The sequence below is a fragment of the Fusarium redolens genome (assembly GCF_020744475.1).
Source record: "Fusarium redolens strain MPI-CAGE-AT-0023 chromosome Unknown BKA55scaffold_21, whole genome shotgun sequence".
Lineage (NCBI taxonomy): Eukaryota > Fungi > Ascomycota > Sordariomycetes > Hypocreales > Nectriaceae > Fusarium > Fusarium redolens.
The window spans coordinates 3,793-26,888 of NW_025763684.1; the positions used below are offsets into that span (position 1 = coordinate 3,793).

Below are 23,096 nucleotides of genomic sequence, written 5' to 3' on the forward strand. Positions count from 1 at the left end.
AAAGAATTTTTACTAAAAGTAAATAAAAGTAAAGTATTTAAAAATTTTTGCCTAGACTAAGAGATACCTAGTTAACTTTATTAGGAATATAATTAATTTAGAGATTATATATTATAATATCTTTCTAAATATTTAATATAAAAAGTAAATTATCTTATTATTTTACCTCTTAAAAACTATAATAAATAACTTTAAAATAATACTCTTTTACTTTAATATAAATCTTTTAGATCCTTAATAAATAACTAGTAGTAGTAAAAAGATAAGATTATAATACTATTATCTCCTTATAAAGCTTTAAAAGAGTATTATTAGCCTTATTTTTATTAATTTTTAATTTCTTTTCTTATTTTATTAAATTTATTATTATAATAAGTTAATTGAAATAAAAAAATATAAATAGTAAATAAAAATATATATAAGAAGATATTATATAAGTATTATTATAGGATTTCTTATTATAAATATATTTACTATAATATATAAAATCTGCAAATATTAGGCATTTTTTACTAAATAAAAACATTAGGTATAAGATATATTAGCTTTCTTATTAGAAAACTTAATAAATAGAGCAAAGGTATTAATTTTATAATTCTTATAAGAAAACTATTTAAAAATATAATTAAATATTATATAATATAATAATAAAAGGTTCAAGTTAAGGTATATTAAATAGGATTTAGCTTAGCTAGGGTATATAAATCTTAAAGGTAAGACTTAATAAAAGAGAGAGATTATTTTATAATCCTTATAGTTATATTATATATATCTTATATTTTTATTTTATTAAATACTAATTATTATAAGACTAAAATTTATATAAACTAATAGTAATTTAGGATTGTATTTTATTAAAATTAAAACTATACTTAAACATAATTAGCTTTATATAAAAAGCCTTAGTATATACAACATACTTATTAGTACTTTTATAAATTCTAGCATATTAGTTATTAATATAACTTCTTTACCTTAATAAGCCTAATATATACTATTAACTATTAAGAGATATAATACTTTATATTACTTAGTACTATGCCTTATATTATCTGCTAATATAAACCTAGTATAAACTAGTTTATCCCTTAGGAAATTGTAATTATTATAATTATAGCTTAAACTTAGTTATATATATATTAATTAAAAAGCCTTGTTTACGTTTTGAATAATTTTAACTTCTTTTTTTTTTAAACTTATTTTTAAGCTCTTTTATTAACTCTTATAATATATTATATTTTAATTATTTATTAAAGTTTTATAATAAATTATTTAATTTAATTTCTTTTTTTTTTAATTATACTTACTAATAGTATTATAATTATATTATTATAATATATACTATTTAAAAAAGTTATAATTACCTTAGCTTAATAAGCCTTATTTAATTAAAGGCTATAATATAATTCTTAAAATTTAATAAATTATTAAATTAGATAATTATAATAAGCTTTATAAAATAATAATAAAAAAGAAATATTAATTATATTAAGTTAATATTTTTTAATTATAAAATCCTTTTATTTATATATCTTTTTGTAAAAAATATTTTTTAATTAATAAAGCCTTTTTTAAATTTAAGACATAAAGCCTTAAAAACCTAAAAGGGAAATTATGTTCAAAAATATTATTAAATAAGAAAAAGAAAAATATTTAGTAAGGCCCTTAGTAATAACTTGTATAATAAGTAGCTTAAGGCTTTTTAATAATAAGTTAAGGAGGTATTAAAAAAGACTAAAAAGGCATAAAAACTAGGCTAATTATAATCTTAAATTGTAAGAATATAAATATAAAAGGGATAAAATATTATAATATATATAAAAGTAAGATAATTATAAGATTTAAAAGGAAAATATATTAAGTTTTATATAAATTTAATTACTTAAAGTTAAAGACTTAAAGTTATAAATAAATTTAATAATAAAAAAAAATTAATTAAGTTATATAATATATTATAAGATATATTATATAATTAAATAAATAAATAAATTAAAATATTAAGAAGTTATTAATATAAATAAAAGTTAATTTTTATTATAAAATATTATTTAATTTTTAATAAATTAATAATAAATTAAATAATAATATTTTTATAGTTAGTTATATTATTATACACTTTTATTATATTTATAATTTAATTATAATTTAATTAATTTACTTATTAAGCTTTATAGCATAAGGCATTTAATTTAAAACTAATTATATTATTATAAAATATAATATGTTAAATAGAACTACCTTTAAATTATATCCCTTATAATTAAAATAAATAATTAATTTAATACTTAAAGGTTAATTAAATATTACTTATTTATTTTAAAACTTATAAGCTTATATATAAATATTCTAATAACTTTATGTTTAAAATATTAAATATTAATAATATATTACTTAAGATATTTAATTATATTAAAACCCTTTTTATATTATTATTAATATTATATAACTTATATAATATATAAAAAAGGTAAAGACTTAAGCTAGTTAATAATTAATAAGCTTATATTAATAACAAGTAATAGCTAGTTAATAATAACCTTTTTTAAAAGGTTAATTATATTATTATAAACTTTTTATTAAAAATAAAAGTAATAATAAGGGTTTTATAAAAGTATTTATTTTTAATAGGCAGGCTTTATATATATCTTAATATACTTAGGTAGTTAAAATATATTTAATATTTACTAATTACCTAGTATATAAACTACTTTATATTAATATTTAATATAATAAAGTAAATAACTAAGATAAGCCCTTATAACCCCTATTAATTTTTATAATCCGGGTTAGCTTATTATATACTATTAACTAATTCTTATCTTATCTAAAAATAACTAGTAATAATTATTCACTAAGTTGATATTATAAATAACCTTTTAAAATAAAATCCTCTTATAACTTATTAAAATTCTCCATGTGGCGCCAATTACTCTACTCATTGCAGGCTTCCCTTATAATTATTATTTAATTAAGTCTCAACGATGGCGCTCAGGTCATTGCTGACTGATGGGTACGGGAGCAGCCACTTGTGATTTTCTGAGAGGTTGGTGTTGGTCTCAGGGGATCCTTGTCTCAACTCAACGCGACGCGAGCATACCGCGCCCGTGAACCCATGCTTATTCCAATTTCTCTCAACTGAGACACCCAGCTTCCAGCCCCCAAAAGCTAACAACAAAACCGCCGCAGGACCAACCATCTCCCAACCATACCAATCCCCTCTCGTAACGCTAGTGTTTCTTTTCCAGCGAGCATGGGGGCAATGCGGATGAGTGCGGATGAGAGGTACACAAACACAGAGACTCTGCGCATAAGACATCTGTGCGGGGTTTGGGGTTTCTTGTGACGCGTGAGACGCGACGCGATCGATGGATCTATAACAGAGCGTTAGGTACATTCGTCCAGGCAATGTATCTCTGGCTCTTATTAATTAATGCACGGGTAACACTACTAACATAAGATTGGATATCTGGTTTTCCAGCTGGTTTTAGCATCCCTGTCGTGTTGACGCCAAGTCGCTTTGACAAGGTACTTATGTAGCACTCTAAGTCTTGCTCATTTATACTGTAGCATGAATACAAACAACACCGTCTTATCTCCAGCCCCGCTCAGCTTAACTTGGCAATTTACAACTGGCCCAGCACTCCGACTCTTACTGCCGCAACTATACTCCTCATCAGACACACCCGACTCACAAGCCTCACATGACTCATATATCTCCATAAGCATTTTACTAAGTCTGCAGACGGCTTTACCAACTGAGGTTGCAGTATCGGGAATACCTCGCATAGCCTGACCCCAGATGTCGATGTCGAAATCCTGCCTCTTTGTTATATCTTTTATCTCTCTGCTGCTTATGTCGCTAAGCTAGGAGTGCTCCTGAAAGTGTTTTGTTGATAGTTTGAATGCAATCTGATTGGTTAGAAGGGTTAAGAACACAGCGTAGATAACTATCGGTATACGAGACAACAAACGGTCAGCATAGCTGCGCCATCCATGCCAATATTCCCCTCATCCATATACCAAGCATGAAAAATCCAGAGACAATTGTTCCTCGTGCCCAGGTAGCCAGACCGAAGTGCTGGAGTGACTGCCATATCTCAGCAGATCTTGGGTGTTTATAGTGACAGTACTCAGCTGGACCGAAAGGGTTTGAACTTGTTGTTGTTTCAGGTTTCTCTTCGGTTTTCTTGGAACGGCTCTCATGGCCCGGCCCGTATAAGCCAAATGATGTTTTTAACCAGGTCCCAAAAGCTTTGACGGTTATCTCCGAATGTGATATGCGCTTAAAGCTTTTACCGCTTACATGCGTATCCGCCGACAAAACCGCTGTGTTTTCTTTTGTCTCTAGCACTACTTCTGATACTGGAATTCCTTCTGACCTTGTATGTAGACCTTATGGCTAAGAATCCAAGTTTCACTGTTTAGTAAGATAGCAAGGCAATAAAGTTCGGGCCGTTCCAGTGTGGATTTTAAACGAATAGTCTATATCAACAGCCATCCAGGCTATTATGAAGACGAGGGCGTTCTCTGCGGGTGACTATGGGTTCAAGCTAAACAAACGTGGAAATAACCAAGAATGGGGATGAAGCCAGAGGACGGTCTTATGAGCCACTTTACGATGGCGGTCTATACTTGATATTAGCCGAGAGTTTGCGCCGGCACGAACTGGATCATGGTTGTCTGATGTTTGGGGAGCGTTACGGGTTTACTCCCTTGTCGGCAGATGACGCTATGGTAAGACTCATGCCAATATCTGCTGACGGTTCAAGGTACAGAGTTTGACGCTAGGGAGCCAACCGACACCAACGTCATTGGAAGAGACCTGATCTAATTACCCAGCGACTGTTGTCACTCTTTCAAAAGGCCGGGAAGCACCTTTTGGATCCCCGTGAGGCATGTATCATTGTGCCCATAGCTCAATATCACAAAGCATAACTGAAGCACCTGTAATCCGGGGTCGAATGCCGCTGAGAGACTGGCACGAGGGATTCTGGGACCGTTATTGTGAAGGGCTTGAGCAAGTTCACACAGGCTGTATGTAATACAAAGACTCCTCCAAATGGCCCTCGTCAAACACAAAGTCCGAAGTCGCCAATCGTATAGCATATGTGCTTCCGCCCTTGCTCTCGATGAAGCGGGTAACTTGGCGTGATTTCGACGATACTTTCGGGCTGGCATTAGGAGTCGTCTGGGGGGATGAAGTCTTCGGCGGCGTGGCTGTTGATTTTGATGTCTATCTAGAGGCCGGGTATCTTGGAGTGTTGCACCATTGTCTGTGAGAAGTTGTTAGATATGTGGGATCTTGAGAATGAGTACGCATGATTAGAAAGGTAAAATGGACTGCGATGGAGCTCAGCTATGGCTTCTGGTGAAAGTTATGGCGGTAGGATAAGCGTCTATGAGTGACCTATGAGAGGAGGGAGAGGATCTATTATGGCAGAAAGGATGCGCTCAAGCAAGCTAGTTGCAATCCCTCTTTGTTAAAAGCCATGATATGCAGGAGAATATCTCGGGAAGTAAACGTATCTGCTGTACCTGACTGAAAAAAGAAAATGGCCTTCTCTTTCGTCCTATGCCGTAACGCGGTTCATGACCAGTTTATTGGCCCCTGCTGTTGTGCGACTTGATAGCTCCTATATCAGCACCCCTACGTCACCAAAGCAGAGCAAATGCACGAAGCAAGATGCCAGGAGACTAGTCCAGCCATATTATGTAGGTAGTAGAAGACATGAGTAGCGTGCAGTTATGTTTCTATGGTGGATATCGCACCGCTGAGATGTTTGAGGCTGATATGTTGTGATGCATATCATTAGAGTCACGCCAAATTCACCGTTGTAAATATTCAAGTTGATAAATCAGCATTTGGCGGGAAAAGAACAGGCCAAGCGGGGTTCAGAGGTTGAGAAAAACGATGTATTAGTATGAGTGATTCCACCGTGGTTATTGAGCGCGACCAGGCGGGGCGGCACCATCAAAACGATTCTATACCATTCCTGCAGGGCACTCAGTGTAGCCTAACAGGCCCTCACAGAAAGAATACTAGTGAATCCTTTTAAATTGGTCAAGTCGGTAGCAAGTCCCGTCCCATAAGCACATTGTGGGTTTCCCAGCTCTCTCCCACAGGTCTTAACTGCAAATAACATATCTGAACAATTTAAACAAGATACATCTTGGGCACCTTCTACTAGTCTATGCCATTGAACCGCGAGAAAGCTATCTGAGGCTACCTAGAGAATTGCCTTGTAGACCCGAAAACGCCAAAACAACAAGCCTATGACTGCCATTGACGATCGAACTGTGTCGCCACCGCGAGACCGATGTCCAGGATCCTCGAGCTGGAACCTGTGAGCGCCTTGTCTGCTGCACAGCGATAGCGGACTGCGAAGTAGAAATACCATGCCTCAGACCGTTCTGAGTGCCTCATACACAGCGAGTTACAAGACAATTCGCCATAAGCCTACTCAGAAACAATATTACGCTAAAGGAGCCTCAGTAACAGCGTCTTGGAAGGTACGTTTCCAGCGCCTACCAACGCCACGATCGCGGACGCGCGGGATGCTTGACCAAGAGATCTGATCCTCGACGAAGAGCCTCGAGTTAGCAGGCACCAATGCGTCTAACGCCGGCGGTGAAGCAACTGACGCAGTTGATTGATTCGAATCGAATGGATGAGCCACGACTGAAACAGATATCCAACTGCACTGCACACAGCTGCTCCGTTATTTAACAGCCTGCCTGTAACCAACGAACGCCCTACAAGATTCCCCAAGACTCTCCAAATCAAGTCAACAAAGTGGAAGCTGCTCCAAATACGTCCCCAGAACTGTCAAACAATACCTCATTTCCTAGATGATATCGCGACACTGACCTCAAAGCTACTGAAGGCAGAGCGTATACTCCAATTCGAATAAAGAATAGCGCTCAAATATAACAACAAATAAAACAATAACCCAAGCACTAGACTCAAGGAAGACTATCTGCTCTGAAGTCTTAAGCCAAGTACACAAGCGTCATGGAGACAACCACACCTCGTGGTCTTAACCGCTGTTGCTGCAGGACCTGATCGCGAAAAACATATGCACGATCCCTTGCTAGACTGTAAACCTTGGTTCTTGATGCTTAAGCTTGTATTGGTCCAAAGTGTCGGATTTGGCACTTAAGATGCCCTAGTTCCCAATGGCCGTATCGATCTTGAGAACCCGGATGCAGACAAACCTCGCGGGTCATGCTCAAGATCAGTCAACCTTGAGAGTACTTCCGCACGGCTCCACCTGGCGCAAGACTGTCATATCATTGCAGGTAGCCGAGGCACTTGTATCAAGGCAAGAAAAGCAGAGCCAGGTCCGAAGCTACGCTCCATCTTGAGTGAGGAATGTATTGCCGCCTGTCCAACAAATGCTTCTCTCCGACTGGAGCCCGAGATGACGATAACGACAAGGCATACCATTGGGCAGTGTTACTGTAAACACCACCACGCAATTGAGATATAGATAGAATAAGTGATGACGATCGTCCAATTCTTTCTCCCTTCACAACCACTTGTTGTGCCTCGACGTACCTACACTCGAAAGGAAGCCCAAGAGCTATGCTTCTTCATCGGCCTGAACCCAGCAACGGCCAAAAACCGATTCTATACGCCGAAGCCGACAGCGAACTATACGCCGATATGATCCACTGTTCAGATGCCATGGTATTAGGTAGGCGAGGAATCACCGCCGGGGCCGGAGACCTCGGGGACGACAATAACGCATATGTACCTTTGTTCTAGACAATCCCATAGAAAAGGGTATAAAACGGCCGTGGAGATAAGCGTGGAGACCTGGGAGGACTGAGAGGACTGTTGAAGAACAAAAGCCGTTCCGACACCAGTTTGGGCAATGACCAGATGCAGGAGAATAGGATTCCTAGCCGAATTTGGGGTGAGGAGGGAATAGAGTATCCTGAGTATCCCCAAGGCGACTAGCATGTCTACCACGGTGAGGTATCGCCGGAGATGATAAAAGCTGTTCGGAAACTCATGATGACGACTGACGAAGCCATGTTTAACAACATCTCGAGACTACTTGAAGACAGCGAGCAACGCGTTACTTAAGGTTATCTGCATCAGGGCCAGCCCAATAAGTCGAGTGGTGGTGCTATCAATCATGACTAACTGCAACCTCGTTGTAAATAAGGAGCTATTCAAGAACAGATCCCACGTCGCCAACCCAGGTTCACATGGCGGTAATAAATGCCGAGGGCGCTGCTAGGCTTGGAGGAAGACTGGATGGGCTTATTTACTAAGGACTTGATAGCTAGTACACCGCCATTGATGTTTAGATCAGGTTTACTGACGAGCTTGGTAGCGCCGGAAATTGTGTACTGAACCTCTTTGCTGGAAGCCTTTTGATCCTGAAGGCGTGTATCTCTAATTTTATATTGCCTGATATGGAAACAGTAGAGTGGAATGCTAGCCAGCCAAAATAGCCTGGAGTCCCTACGCAAGTCCAGAGAGGCCAAATTATCCGTTCCTAGCCCAGAATAACATTTGCTATGCCGTACATACTGGCCAACAAGGTTGCCAGACTAACGTAACCAGCCAAGAATTGCCCCATCACGTAAAAAACCGCTCATGTTAACGATCCTCAATTCAAGACTTGACAAAACCTGCAATCGTTATCAATATTAGCCAAGGCTCGAGCCTTATCTGTCAGTATCTCCCACGCTTAGTTAGCTGTGCTTTGGCTCGCCAGGTAAAGAGATCCATGACTCAAGCCGGGCTAAGATGCCACGTTGACTACAGCCTCCAGGCGTTCTGCAGATCGTTTCGCCTGACACGATCCATGGAAAGTTGACTCGTCTGCATATTCTTACTTGCCCAAACTTTACATCCAAGTAAGCTCAGTCTATTATTTATAACAACCCATTTAGCTCCTCTGAACCCACCAACTCCTTCAAGGCCCTTTTTGTTCGTGTTCTTCTTTACGTTTGCCGTAATATTCACTGATTTATTCTATCGTCTTGTGCTATATTCTCTTCTGGTGTAATTTCAGATACCTGCTTATTTCAGTAGATCCCAGTATTTGAGCTCCTCTTTCATGTCTCGACGAGTACATGTGCGGGTGAAAAGGTATATCCCTTTGACTTTCAGCCTTGTATTTCATCACGGCAAAAGAACGGTCACTGGTTTTGTTGTAAATGTCTGCGCCTACTTCATAGACCCCCAAGGTCGAGACGATGCCGCAAGAATCCCCGATGATGAAGTCAAGGCCATAACCAACTTGCCAAAGGTGGCGAACATTGCCTATCTATCTGGCTCACCAGGACTCGATACAGATCTAAAGCGATCGCTGCACTGTGAGTAATTATGATGATATAGTCGAGGAAGCACGCTGCAGTAAGAGCTATGGTTCCCTATGAATATGATGAAGAGGCAAGAAGAACAGTGCAGACGGCCATATTCCGAAACGCATTACTGATCACAAGATGGGCAGATACACAAGGCTATCAATCTTCTTAATGTCTCAGATCGACGTTCTTGCCAACATAGTCATGCTGCGGTCCGATATGCACAGAACCTTTGATGAGAGACACTCTACATTTGTTCCCAATGCTAAAATCACCCGGACACTGTTAACAACGACACACAACCAGATACCATGACATGAGAATCCTGGTGCACCAGCTATGCCCACATCAGTAGTTCCATTGGCCATCTCTACGACAGCCCTTGTGTAGCGCGTCGCATTGGTCTTCTCGAGAGCCTCCTCTCGTCTGCTGTCGACTTCCCCAGCCTTGCATCGAGCCTGGAGAGGAACCGATCCCTAAGTCCTCCGGCTAGAGACAGGGTTGAGGCGCTGGTCCAACAGTTCAATAAACTCAGCCTAATCTGTGTGGCAGTGCTCTGGGCTGTTATGGATCGTGCATTCATGTATGAGGATATTGGTGATGGCCTCCTCGTACTCCCTCCGGCATGGTCGTTCATGTCCCAGTTTGTACTTGTGGCCCGTCACACTGCGCACGCCTTTTCAAATTACTTCGTCTTAATAGCCATCGATTCGGTAGTTACCCTCTTTCAGCTTGACCATTCCTGCGTCTGGAGGCAGATTTGCCTACATCCTGAGCCAAGACTCTAGTCGCCGAGGTCGTCTCGTAGCTTGTAGTACAGCACAGCCTCGTCCTTGGACATAGTCGACTTATGATGATGACTTGAAACTTAGCTCCTGAATTTCGATGCCCTCTACTGGACCGCAGTGAACTACCTAAAGTTCGGCACTTTCGCTCCAGATATGGCGGACGCGGTTATCAAGCTCGGCACGCCCAGGGTAGAGGGGTGAAGATCGTGGAAACAGCGGAGAATAGGAGCTTCGCAGTGCGAGTGACGAAGAAGAAGGTCCTATATAAAGCTTGTTAGCATGCATGCTTAGATGCTTCATGGACCAAAGGACCACCTACGGCTTAGGCTTGTTATCAGCCCCCTTATCATGGATGGAAGTGATGGCCGTGGCCGCAGTGCATCGTCCGGTGATGGGGTGTTGCATGATTATCATCTGGATGTCGTTGTTGGTGCGCGTTTAGGAATAAAACTTCCATGTTTATATATACAATATCTATAAGATAGTTAAGTATCTAGTAAGTAAAGAAATAGCATTACATATAGCTGTAAGCCATTACACCTTGGGCAGAAACCTTAACTAATAGAGTGCGATAGCCTACGTCTCTTGCTCGATGGCTTGGAAGGCGACGTCTTAGGAGCCAGATAAGTACTCAGTGGATCACTTTCATTGGGATCCTTCCGTAACTTTGGAAGTGAAGAAGAAGCTCAGGTCAGATATCAGAAAATGTGGCTCCAGACAAATAGGGCAAAGTCTGCTTGTAATTCATGATGACAAAAAGAATATGGTGCTCAAGGTCCTATATCCGCCGTTGGGCTCTAGAAAGTTCGTGTTATCATGACAAAAAAAGGTCACTTTTGAGCTAAGTAGAACGGATGTATGTTAGTTCGTCTCTCAACCAATTCTTGCGTAGCAAGACCTAGAAGCATATATTCTACGAAGCATGTAGTCAAGGTTGGTATCGAACGAAGATATCACACGCTTAAGCCATCGAGCCAGTCTCTGGCACGATATCTCTCACTTCAAAGCAGTAACAGACACCTCCGTAGACAGGACAGGAAGAGCGTTCCTCCAATTTCTACACGGCAAGATACAAGAAGACATTTGGGTACAACAACCAGAAGGATTTGGATATGGCAATGGGACGAGTCGTTATTACAAACTCAATATGGCATTGTTTGGTCTCAAACAATCTCCAAGAATATAGTATGAGATATTGTGAAATTACCTCGATAAATTGAGACTTGAACCATCATATGGAGACGTTGGAGTGTTTGTCAAAGATGGAATGTTTGTTGATGAGAAAAGTTTCAAGGACGTGGGGATCACCATATGAATCTCGGGATGACGATACGACGCTCAGCAAGAATGCACGAACTTAAACAAGATATTTTCGTTATCGACCAATGTTTGAAAGGAGGTGACTAAGGTACCACCCGTCCAGTATGCCCAGTTATAGCAGACTCGCTTACAAACACATCACCAGCCCGATGGCAAAGCAAGCCGCTTGCACGCTAGGGCTCACAGATGGATCAAAGTGCTTAGAGAATACAACGTAGAGTAGCGATACTGCTCTCGTGGGTATCAGATCATATGGGATGCCGCGTCTTACTGGGAGTCAAAGGAGGATGCGAAACTTGCAGTTGAGACTGGGCATCATAAGAGGTTTGGCAAACACTATGCTTCCACGAGGCACATCATCCCAGAAGTACTCCATACCCTGTCCGTGACGGAAAGCTGCGAAGGACCTTCTCCGGCTACGCTGGGCTCGCGAAGAGGATCTATAGATGTAGTTGGGGACACGGGCTTGATGAGGCTACCGCGAGGCCTTGGTTATAATGTCCCTGATGCTTCTGTACGGACAAATACCCTTTGTCAAGGTATCTAGCAGTCAGATGGTTGGTACCAAGATGTGATGCGTTTATCGCCGTCGACTCAGCTCGAGATTAAGCCTGAATTATATCCATTTCCCTTTCATTTTTAGGGCTGTGCAGATTTCTTATACAATATTTGGATATTGAAACACCGCAGCCATGTCCAACGCCGCCGTCATGCCTTCAATGCGCGAAGCAGGCTGGAACGTAGTTTTATCTGTAGGTTCCAACTCGCGTAAATTCGCGGGTTTATACCAAGTTCCCGGCTTGGTCTACAGGCCTGTCGCATCGTTGCACAGAACCAGTATCACACGTATCCCATCTATCAAGATGTAGCTGATAGTCTTCGTCGGCTGAAGGAGGCATGGGTCGCGACTTGGAACGCAGAGAACGGCATCCCCCCGATGAGCCATTTACACGAAGTATTCGACGCCCGCCTCTTCTCAATCCATCCCGAAACCCACATCATCCGGTCTTTCGTGCCGTATAATGACATCACAAAATACACATGGCTGCTGCAATGCCTCTGCTTGAGGTGACAATGATGACGACAACTCCTTCGAGCGCAGCTACCTTGTTGCTCGCGATACCGGCATCGGCGAGTTCGCGTCCTGATACTGGCCGTATTGGCGATCCATCTGACAAACTGCATCTGATACCCGGCTAAAAAGAGGATGGAATCGGTAATACTAGATTGCCTAGGCATTAGGCTTAGTATGATGGATTATATAATTCTATTACTGATTTTAACTGCCGGGAGTTTCTTACTGATATTAAATGGGAACTGAAGAAGTTTAAGTAATAATATTTAGAAACTAATCTATAAATATAGAGCCTAAGAATGCCTGATGCATTTATGAGATAGCGAGCCGATAAGCCAGAGAATAAATTTAAATTAGTGAGAATATTTAGAGCTATCTAAGATAATAAAGGAGGCAGCACCGCTTCTGTAATTTAATTGTTCCCTTGCAATATTCCCCAAGTCCAACAAACCAGTACAAGGTTTGCCATTAGTGCCCTTGTAGTAGTGAGAACTATGAAATGGATCGCGGCTCAGAGCCGTCCCTATCTGATACACCATACAAAGTACTCACCACCAGAACAGCCACCTAGTTCGAGGAACGGAAAGGCCAGGCAGGCGATTCTTCCAGAAACTAATCAAAAAGCCCAAGATCCGCCTATATCAAAGACATGCATGCCATAGGAGACACTAAGTGGTCTTATAGTAGCAATCGATTTAAAGACAATTTTCTTAAGCTTACGCGATATACTTAAAGTATCTTCACGGATCAACCGGCCGATGAATACGCCCACATATCCTTGGTATGTAATTCCACGATAGAGCGAGTTGTAGGGTTTTTGGTCTTCACCATACCGTTCAGACAAGTTCACTATTCATAAGCTAGCAAGGTTTGCTTATGCTCTTTTTCGATATGGGACTATAAATAATACTACGATAGGCCTAGATGCGATTATGTAATAAAAAACATGGACAACATTTGTTCTCGAACAAGATGCTTTGAGACCCGAGACGGCAACGTCGCAAAAGTTCTCGTGGGTGCAGGACAGGCAAAAGCTAGAAATTAAGCAATTCAAGTTAGCGAAGAGAGAAGCGTTCAAGGAGACAAGAGCCATCAAACCCTAATATCCAAAGGTTGTCTGTCTATATCCATAACATCGGTAGCTTGAAAGTAGGATAATGAACATGAAAGAAACAAGAATACTCAAGTTGCCTCCAAGCATAGCATACATACGTAGCTTGCTTTTCTAGTTCCCCACCTCTTATGGAATCTAGTCCTTTATAACATACCATTGTCATCTTCCAGAAGCATTTGGCAATACATCTAGTAGCTAACTGCTCTGTTTTAGTAGTAGAGGTCTTCTGACTTGAAAGACTTGAGATGGTGAAGATTTATGAGGCCCGCTTTGCATGCTGGGCTGTTACATACACTCATCATAAGCACATTAGTTCCGCAGTACAGGTTAGCCCTAGCTTTCCCTTTCTGGTTCTCTCTACAGTCAGTAGTGCTCCCGCGGGTCTAGTGATATCAGCGGAAGTGACTCTGCGACCCTTGAGAAAGGAGATGTTTTACAGATAGGTTATACGGACGACACATACCTAAGAGGATGACAATCATAACCATCAGGCAACGCCTATTTCAACCACTATCTACTAACGCTCATACCCCCACTGAACTCTATCAGCCTTATTGTAGAATACTGTCTTTATATGAATATACCACGAACATAATGAGAAACATGCCGTTCTGTTGTAAAATATGCTGGCTGATTAGCGATTGAACTTCTTATTTGCTTATAAGAGGCGGCCAGCCTGTTTGACTTGTGCAGGTTGAAACCCTTTAGAACATACTGCAACAAAACATCATTCTAGAAACCTACTGAGCTCCCCTTGACAATACGTTCTGATAAGCTGCAGTCGAGGCAATTCTATGTCTTTCTGTCCAATTCAGCTTGATACACTGGTGGGGACAGTCTATTAAGAGCCGCCGGTCATCTCTCGGCGCTTACTTCCATTCCGAATGACTTGTCGAGCGCTTATCTTCTCATATTCTGTAGCTACAAGATGGTAGAGGACTAAGTAGTAACATCTCCTCTAGATAGCAGTGTTGGTTCGTCCATGGCATGGGAAATAAAGCAGAATGTTTCAGACGGGAAATAGACGGTTTGCCCCGGCTGGAAAATAACATATCGTGTCATCTCGGAAACTTTATGTACTAGAGGTCTTTTTCCCAGCGACGTAGATCATGGATGATATTCAGCAGTCAAACAGTAGCGGTCCTCGTGGAGGTTGAAGTGCCTCATTGGCCGCATGAGCTATTTGATGACAGCCAGTCCCAGTCAAGTAATACGATACAGCAGCTTGCAGGCAAGGCATACTGTTCTAAGTGTTTACCGCGCTGTTGACTAAACTTGTGAGATAAAGTGAACAGCGTAAGCTATGAACCAAGACTCCGAAAACCTTTCCATACTCTGAAGGTAGCTATGACGTTGATGCATGAAACTGGCTCACAGGCTATTGATACAGCGGCCCAAATTCACCTCTGGCACTGAAAGCGACATCTCGAGGATAAACGCCGCCAGCGTTGCAGTATGATTTCATCGTCGATGAGGCAGGCCTCGCACCACTCGGGATATTTACCAAATCTACGCAGAGGAGGTATCTTTGACGCTTACCTAAATAAACATCTGGCCTAACTGCAGTGCGATGTTGAAGCTAGTCTTCAATGCTGGATAAACACGGAGTTACTCACCTTCCCTACTACATCCTTGCCCTTTTCCAATCCAGCATAACAAGTATATGAGCAGTTAATTCAACAGCTGGAACAGGCCTGAGCCTAAAACACATATTTCGAACAAGCTTGATGATTTACTCCACTAGACAGCATCAAGACAAGTAGTAGAGAAATGGTATCAGACTTGCTCCCTTTCACGATTGCACCTTGGCAGTTTCAGTCCCAGAGATGCCCAACTTCAGATCGTGCTTTAACTAGGAGATTGCATGTCTTTCCAGCTTGAGGGGGATGTTGTGGGTGTCTCAACTGGATATGATATATATCTTGGCTTAGTTTGAGCTAGAAGTAATAGTGTCGGTAGTAGGCCTTACGAAATCACCCTAGTTCTTCTTTGAAATGAATGATGATCTCTTTGGTGAAGCGACGTATTAGGATCCCTTGGTATTAGACATGCTGATATGGCAAGATTTGACAAAAATGGCTACGATTGGCATTAGCTTCTTCCAAGGATCGCCCTTGGATTTAAATTCTGAGATGCTAGGAGCAAGTGATAAGTGGGATTGCGGTGTGAGGCCAGGGGGCAGATAGACAAGAGGTTGCTATGAGGGTTTAATTGTTGGCTAATGAGCCTGTCGAAGCTATGGCCCAGGTCGGAGCTGGAAACGAACAGAGAAATAATGCTAGCCCTTGGGTTTGGGTCGTAGTACCTGGTAGAATAATAACCTAGACTCAGGATCAAGTGATGATAATACTTAGGATCATTGTAAAAGATGGTATTGCCTGATGGGAGATAACCTCTTATCACGCAGATAATGGCGTGCTTGGGAATACCCATAGCACGTAACTTGGTATTTATGTAAACCTGCCATTCCTTCAGCATCAACGTCTCGGACAATTGGATCCCGCTATAACCAGAGTAATTATTCGGCAGTACAAGATAATCACACTACTGCACTAGACATGGGTCTATGAGACTTGGGGGCTGCTACAGACCATCCCAGCGGTAGCCTCTCGGCTCTGGTTATGCAAGCGCCTGAGGCGGTAATTCAAGATCGGGTAAATGCCGTTTGTACCAAGGCCACAACGGTTCAAGTGACCATACACGCAGACGCCATAATCTAGTCAGCACCTAAAACGCACCAATGATCGAACCAGTCTTGCCAAACTCGAGGTTACAAACCACCGCCTGCGTAATTCGTTAGCCCTCAGTACTTCTGGACTGGTCGGATAATAAATTAGGTAGCTTACCGTTGTCGCCTTCTGTCTCGTTGTCATCATAAGTGATCATGCGTGGCCATGCACGATATCTTCAGGCAAGAAGCAGAGCTTATTAACAGCCTCGACGCCGACTCGAGATATCAGTAATCCCCAGTGTGCAGCTGAGCTTCTGCTTTGGCTATGTCACCACCATGACACTTAATAGCTATGGGATATTGTTGTAGCAGTCGGTCAATCAACCAGTTGAGACATGGGACTGTAGTGTCAAGCTGCGTCTCGCTCAGCAACGGCGTAGCAGCCCTGCCGGGCAGTAGTCCACTCGACTTGCGGCCTCGGCGAAGCGGTGATATGTCGAGTCCATGCTACTCGTTGTACTACAGGGCATTAGAATGGTTCTGAGGAAGGCGGGTGGGATCAAGACGAACCATGATTGAAAATCCATCAAAGTTGGACTTGGACTTGGAAAGAGCATCTCTATCAATGGGGAATGCACATGGTTATTCCAGGCCGACTTGTCGCTGAGAATAGTTGCATGTTTGAGAGATCGATCCACGATAGGCGCAACACGATGTATCAAGTCGCTGACAGAAGCGTTATGCCACGTATAGATGATTAGCATGCGTGTAGACGCCATTTGTCATGCTACTTCCATCTCCTAGTGTACCGAGCGGGATTGAATGATTCGCTGACCACCAATCCTCCCATGTATGAGGTGATGGACATAGGCTGCCCCAAGTGGTGAGTTGTTCTCCATGGGATTGAAAAATGTTCGAGGCGAGGGATCAAATGATATGTAACCTGCAAGAGGCCCATCTGATGATCAAGGCAGTGGGAACAACAACTCATGAACAACTTAATCTATTTCGGAATGCCTCAAATCTGATTGGTAGCTGTCTTTTTGTACTGATAAATGAAGTGATATGTAATGGGGAACTATGTAGTAAAAGCCCAGGAGTATAGGTGGTAAAAGATGATAACATAGTAATTCTCACAAGTCGTTGCAAACAAAACGACTCGCGCTACATAACCGTTTTCAATTGAGATTTAGGAAAACCGACAAGTGAGTCTCTTTAACTGCTTATGCATACGGGGAGCCTAACTCACCATGTACCGAGAGAACGGTGCCAGGGAAATAACGATGCTAGTATGTCACCTCGACTATCCAGACTAGAAAGACAAATCGGATCTGCTATCTGTGCGCTCGCATGCGTAGCTGAAACTGCCCGCACTAATTTCTTACCAGTCCTAACTGGGTATGATTTTGAACAGATGATCACAGCCACCAGTATGGGTCGTAAGCCATGAATTCTGTACCTGTTCAAAAAAGGTAATTGGAAACCCGTCCTATTGGACAGTCAATTACGAATCATGTATGCAAACTGCTAGTTGTGCAGTTAAAAGGGAGGAGAAGGATGGTTGCTTTGCCACAGCCACAGTGATATGAGTGCATCCGCCGTATTCGGTTATAATACACTCAATCTAGTTTTCCTAACAAGTGTTTAACAAGTGGGTTAAATCAGTTGATCTGTTAACTAAGTAGAGGAAAAATGGGGCCCCTTGCTTTGCTTTACTTTATAGCAGCCCTTTATTTACAGCTAATCCTAATTTATAATAAGTTCCTTTTTATTAAACCTTAACATATATAATTGTTGAACAGATGCTGGGGTCTCACGTGCAAGCAGGGATATTTTAAGATTACAACCGAAATGGTAAAACCTCTAAGGGGTAGATTTCAACAGAACACAACATGAATACACCAATTCACGTCAATGAACCGAATACACGTAATGTCTGACAATTAAGAGTCTCAATTGCATCTCAGCGACCCGCGCACCCAAATGCATACGACCTTCGGTTCATTCTATCACCATGTCGGCCAAACACGCCGAGAGGACCATTAGCTACGCGTCTCCGGAGGATTGGGACTCCTGGTCCAACGAATTCAAGAAACTGGCGCACGCCTACGACCTGTGGCAGTATATTGATCCGACCGATCGTATCCGATGGCCTCAGCGACCAGAACTTCCAGAAATCCGAGACTACCCCAGACAAGCAGATCCAGACGATCCCGATAGTGGCACAATGACGCCCGGCTCAGATTACGTACCGCCCCGGCGAATCGGAGAGTTGACGTCTGAAGGAAGAGCGGAATACGAGCATGATATCAGGATCTACTCTCTGAAAGAAACGGCGTATAGAGAGACGAAGAAACAGGAGCAGAAGCTGGTCGAGTTTGTCCTCAAGACGGTCTCGGCCACGTATCAGAAAACATCCTGCGTCACGGGAGACCGATTGGACAAGTGGTATCAGGAGCTACGAAGATCTGGAGTGGTATACAACGAACGCCTTCGACCCGAAGCGCGCGACAAGTACCACAAAGCCGTACATACAGCCCCGAAGATCAACAAACTCAACGAGTGGGTCACGGAGTGGGAGACGACCATGGCCGAAGCGATCAGCAAGAAAGTCCCTGATGCCCTCGACGCGCAATGCTGGGCGGAAGACCTGAACCGAGCAATGTATCACGTCCTCCCCAGCTGGGCATCTACTTTCCGACAACACCGACGCCCTCAAATCCTCAATAATTCCCTCAACTATCGAGAGGTCGCTGCCGACATTCGATACGAAGCCAAAATGGCCAACGCTAGCGGAAGGCCGTCAGGAATCAAGAGAGGCGCATTCGCGGCCACATACGGCGCTGCATCCAGGAACGACAGACCTGCAATCACAGACCGCGATAATGACACTATTGAAGTCCAAGGAGACGCCTCTGATTGGGCGACGGACGAAACATCCTATGCACATCGAGATACGCGAGGCCAAGGCCGTGGGCGTAGAGCACGAGGCGGCGGAAGAGGAGTATCAACAAAACGAAAACGAGCAGAGACGACCGTCAATCCGAACCCGGATGGCCCTACTTGTCGAGGATGTTTAGGTTTCCATGACTGGAAAGGCTGCTGGTACTTATTCCCAGCCCAGAAAGCCGAAGGATGGGAGCCTAACCAAGCGATACAACGATTAATAAATGACCGTCTCAAGAACGATACTGGTTTGGTGGAGGAAGTCAAACGATTGTCCAAAAGTAGAGACAGAACCACTCAGGACGAGTGACTCGGGCGGGGTATGGCACACGTCAAGGCAACCTACCTAGTGATGCACAACTTTATCGCAGCCTTCAACTGTGCCCCCTACCCTCTCAGACATTCTGCCATCCTTGACTCTGGATCGACAATCCATATCTTTAATGAAGTATGCAGGTTCCTCAACTACCGACCGGCACCGTCTGGAGACTTCGTCTACGCAGGGGAGTCACCAGTGGCCATTCATAGGTACGGGAACGTGGATATTCGCGTTCAAGGACCTCAAGGACCCTCTCTTCTCAGATTGCGAGATGTAGCTCATTGCATAAACTTTGCATGCAATATTGTGTCATACCGCCAGTTGCGGAAAAGGGGCTACTATTGGGATACCAAAGGGAACAACAACCAAATCCGCAGGAAAGATGATTCAATCCTCTGCACATTGACGGATCATTTCGACCAGTACGTACTGGAGCACATCGACAAATCAACAACGGCAGCGGCATTCCTAGCCAAACGGAAACAGTATGATTCGTGGACTAAACGCCCTCCTCGCAGTGGAGACGAAACCTTTTGGCACCTTCGACTTGGACACCCAGGGCCTGAAGCACTCAAGCACCTCGTGGGCCAATCTCGGGGGGTGAAGATCAGAGGGATCTCCACGGTTGAGTGTGATGCTTGTGGAATGGCGAAGGTGAAGCGCCAAGTCCGTCGACAAAGACGAGTTCCACCCGAGAAGGCTGGAATCCGACTCGCTATTGATTTCCACGACATGAGTGGGGATCCAGGCTACACTTCAGCTATGCTGGTCACCGACCGTTACTCTGGCTATATCTGGGACTATTATCTTCCCGATCGAACTGCACCAACGCTTATCGGTGCACTTGAGCATCTACTCAGAACACTAGAGCGACAACTCCAGTATAGACCCGAAGTCATCGAGTGTGATAACGAGATCCCGGATAGTCACCAGGTAAGTGACTTCCTCAGTATCAAAAACGGGATGCGCCTAGAGCCCTCCGCGCCATATGCCCAAAGTCAAAATGGCGGCGCAGAGCGCTCGGGGGGTGTGATCAAGGAGAAAGCTCGCGCGATGAGAATCGGAGCAAAGCTGCCTTCGTTCCTTTGGGTTGAGATCTGGCGTGCTGCCGTATACCTATACAATAGGACACCCAAGTATATCTACAATTGGAAGACGCCATATGAGCATTTCTACACTTACTTTGCCTTTAGGGACGGCGTGGTTGTCACGGAGCGTAAGCCCGATCAAACACACCTACGCGTGTATGGCTGTAAAGCCTTCGCGATGACGACCGATGCTTTGAAAAAGAAGAATCGGCGACAACGACTCAATCCCCGAGGGTGGATAGGATACCTGGTCGGGTATAACTCGACAAACATCTACAGAGTCTGGAATCCGTTAACCAAAAAGGTCATCTCCACTAGAGACGTGATCTTCAACGAGAAGGAGACGTTCTCTGGGGATGTCCAACACCTCAAGGATGATTTAAAAGAACTAAACGAGGAAGAACTTATTCAGCATCTCACTGATGCTGAGGTCCCACAGGGATCTAGCATCAATCTGGATGCTTCTACCCAAGAAGAAGACGAGGAATTAAGCGCCTTGCCTGAAGGACTAGCGTTTGAGCGGGAGGCTGCAAGTTATCCACATAGAGGGTTTGAACGTGATCCCACGATTACGCAGGGTGAGACTGGCAGGACACTAGTCGTAGGAGATCGCAATCGAGAAGAGCCTGACGGGACTGATCACCCCTACACGACCGCTCGATTCACTCCCTACCTGACCCCGGAGACTTGCCCTCTACGGCCTGCTGCCCTTCTGGTCGCTACTATCAGAGAACCTCCCGTGAGGAAGGAGGGGGAAAACCCCCCTCAGTTACGAGCTGCCAAGATGGTGCATGTCCCACCTAGCGCTGGCACTTCCCTGGGACGAGACGGCGCAAATGGAGCCCCTCGTGTCATTTCAACTCCGAGCAGTTACTGGGAGGCCGCATTTAATGCCGGACGACTCGCATCTGTGAAAGGGACCTGGAATGGCAAGGTGGTGAGTAAGCGGAAGCTTGAGAAGCAGGCGAGCTCGGCCAGCTGCCACCCTGATAGCGGAGAACCTCAGTCTACGGGAAGTCGGGGGGAATCTACTAAGCTGATGGATTCTCCCAATCGCAAAACACAATCTGCAAAGCTGACAGATTTAGGTGACGGCCAACGCCGAATACACCGGCGAGACATGCCAATATTGCCAAAAAGGCATAAAGACCTCAAGAACCATCCACTAGGTGACCTATTCCGCGAGGCAGAAAAGACTCATCTTGAAAGCCATAAAGAAATGCGCTCCTGGCGTGAGGTTCAGAGAGAAGAAGCAGCAGGCAAGGAACTCCTGGACTGCATGTGGGTTTATGTGTACAAGTTCGACAAGCACGGATGGTTCACCAAGTGCAAGGCCCGGCTCGTTGTACGAGGCGATCAACAGGCAAAGTCGACACACGAGGATACCTATGCATCCACACTTGCCGGCAGATCTTTCCGAACACTCATGGCTATAGCTGCTCACTTTAATTTAGAACTTCTCCAGTATAATGTCGTCAACGCCTTTGTCAATGCTGAACTGAAGCAGGACGTCTACATGCGGATGCCCGGAGGCTACCGAAAGCCTGGCCTGATTCTCAAGCTTCAGAAAGCACTATACGGCTTGCGCCAGTCACCATTACTTTGGCAAAAGGAACTAACCACCACCCTTACGAACATTGGGTTCAAGTCTGTACCTCACGAGCCATGCTGTCTCTCGAAAGGAGGAATATTGATATTCTTCTATGTGGACGACCTCATTGTTGCCTACGAGAAGACCAATCAAAGATCGGTCGAATGGATGATAGGCAAGCTTCGAGAAAAGTACCAACTCTCTGGAGGAGATACGCTACAGTGGTTTCTTGGAATTGAGATTATTCGCGACCGAAACCAACGTCTGATTTGGCTGTCGCAATCGTCATTCGTGGATAAGATCACTAGTCATTTTAGGATTCAAGGGGGAAAGCCTTCCCTCACTCCAATAACCACGAAAGAACTTCTTCCGAACGAAGAGCGCGCATCAACAGCGTCAATACAGCAGTATCAACACAAGACCGGATCAGTGCTCTACCTGGCAGTAATCACTCGACCCGATATTGCCTTTGCTGTTTCTCGACTTTGTCGATTCAATATGAACCCGAGCGACGATCACCATGAGGCCTTGGACCACCTATTGCGGTATCTGCAAAACACCAGGGCACACGCACTACAACTCGGCGGAACAGACACTTTTGATGTGTACAGTGACGCTTCCTTTGCCGACAACACAATCGATCGGAAGAGCTCGCAAGCCTACGTGATGAAGCTATTTGGAGGGACTATTGGATGGCGCGCCAACAAGCAGGACACCGTGACTACCTCTACAACAGAGGCGGAGTTGCTGGCACTTGCGCAGGCTGCGAAGGAGTCCATGTTCATCTCCAGATTAATCACCGAGCTCGGCGTGACCCTTGACAACAGAAGCATCATCATTCAGTGCGATAACGCGCA

General features: G+C 43.3%; 3 protein-coding genes across 3 annotated transcripts; all 3 read right to left on the reverse strand.

The window, feature by feature from the left end:
- Positions 1-2,874: 2,874 nt before the first annotated feature.
- On the reverse strand, positions 2,875-3,509 carry BKA55DRAFT_742995 (uncharacterized protein). Its single transcript, XM_046201531.1, has 2 exons — positions 3,453-3,509; positions 2,875-3,371 (listed from the first exon to the last, which is right to left on the reverse strand). The coding sequence occupies exon 2, from the start codon at positions 3,314-3,316 to the stop codon at positions 2,969-2,971; it is 348 nt and encodes a 115-aa protein (XP_046043322.1). The 5' UTR covers positions 3,317-3,371; positions 3,453-3,509; the 3' UTR covers positions 2,875-2,968.
- Positions 3,510-10,284: 6,775 nt separating this feature from the next.
- Positions 10,285-10,520, reverse strand: BKA55DRAFT_696104 (uncharacterized protein; the record flags this gene model as incomplete). Its single annotated transcript, XM_046200230.1, has 2 exons — positions 10,285-10,375; positions 10,435-10,520. The coding sequence occupies 2 exons, from the start codon at positions 10,518-10,520 to the stop codon at positions 10,285-10,287; spliced, it is 177 nt and encodes a 58-aa protein (XP_046043323.1).
- A 5,614-nt stretch (positions 10,521-16,134) lies between these two features.
- On the reverse strand, positions 16,135-17,515 carry BKA55DRAFT_581980 (uncharacterized protein). Its single transcript, XM_046194084.1, has 3 exons — positions 16,866-17,515; positions 16,471-16,814; positions 16,135-16,408 (listed from the first exon to the last, which is right to left on the reverse strand). The coding sequence occupies exons 1-2, from the start codon at positions 17,072-17,074 to the stop codon at positions 16,721-16,723; spliced, it is 303 nt and encodes a 100-aa protein (XP_046043324.1). The 5' UTR covers positions 17,075-17,515; the 3' UTR covers positions 16,135-16,408; positions 16,471-16,720.
- Positions 17,516-23,096: the final 5,581 nt, after the last annotated feature.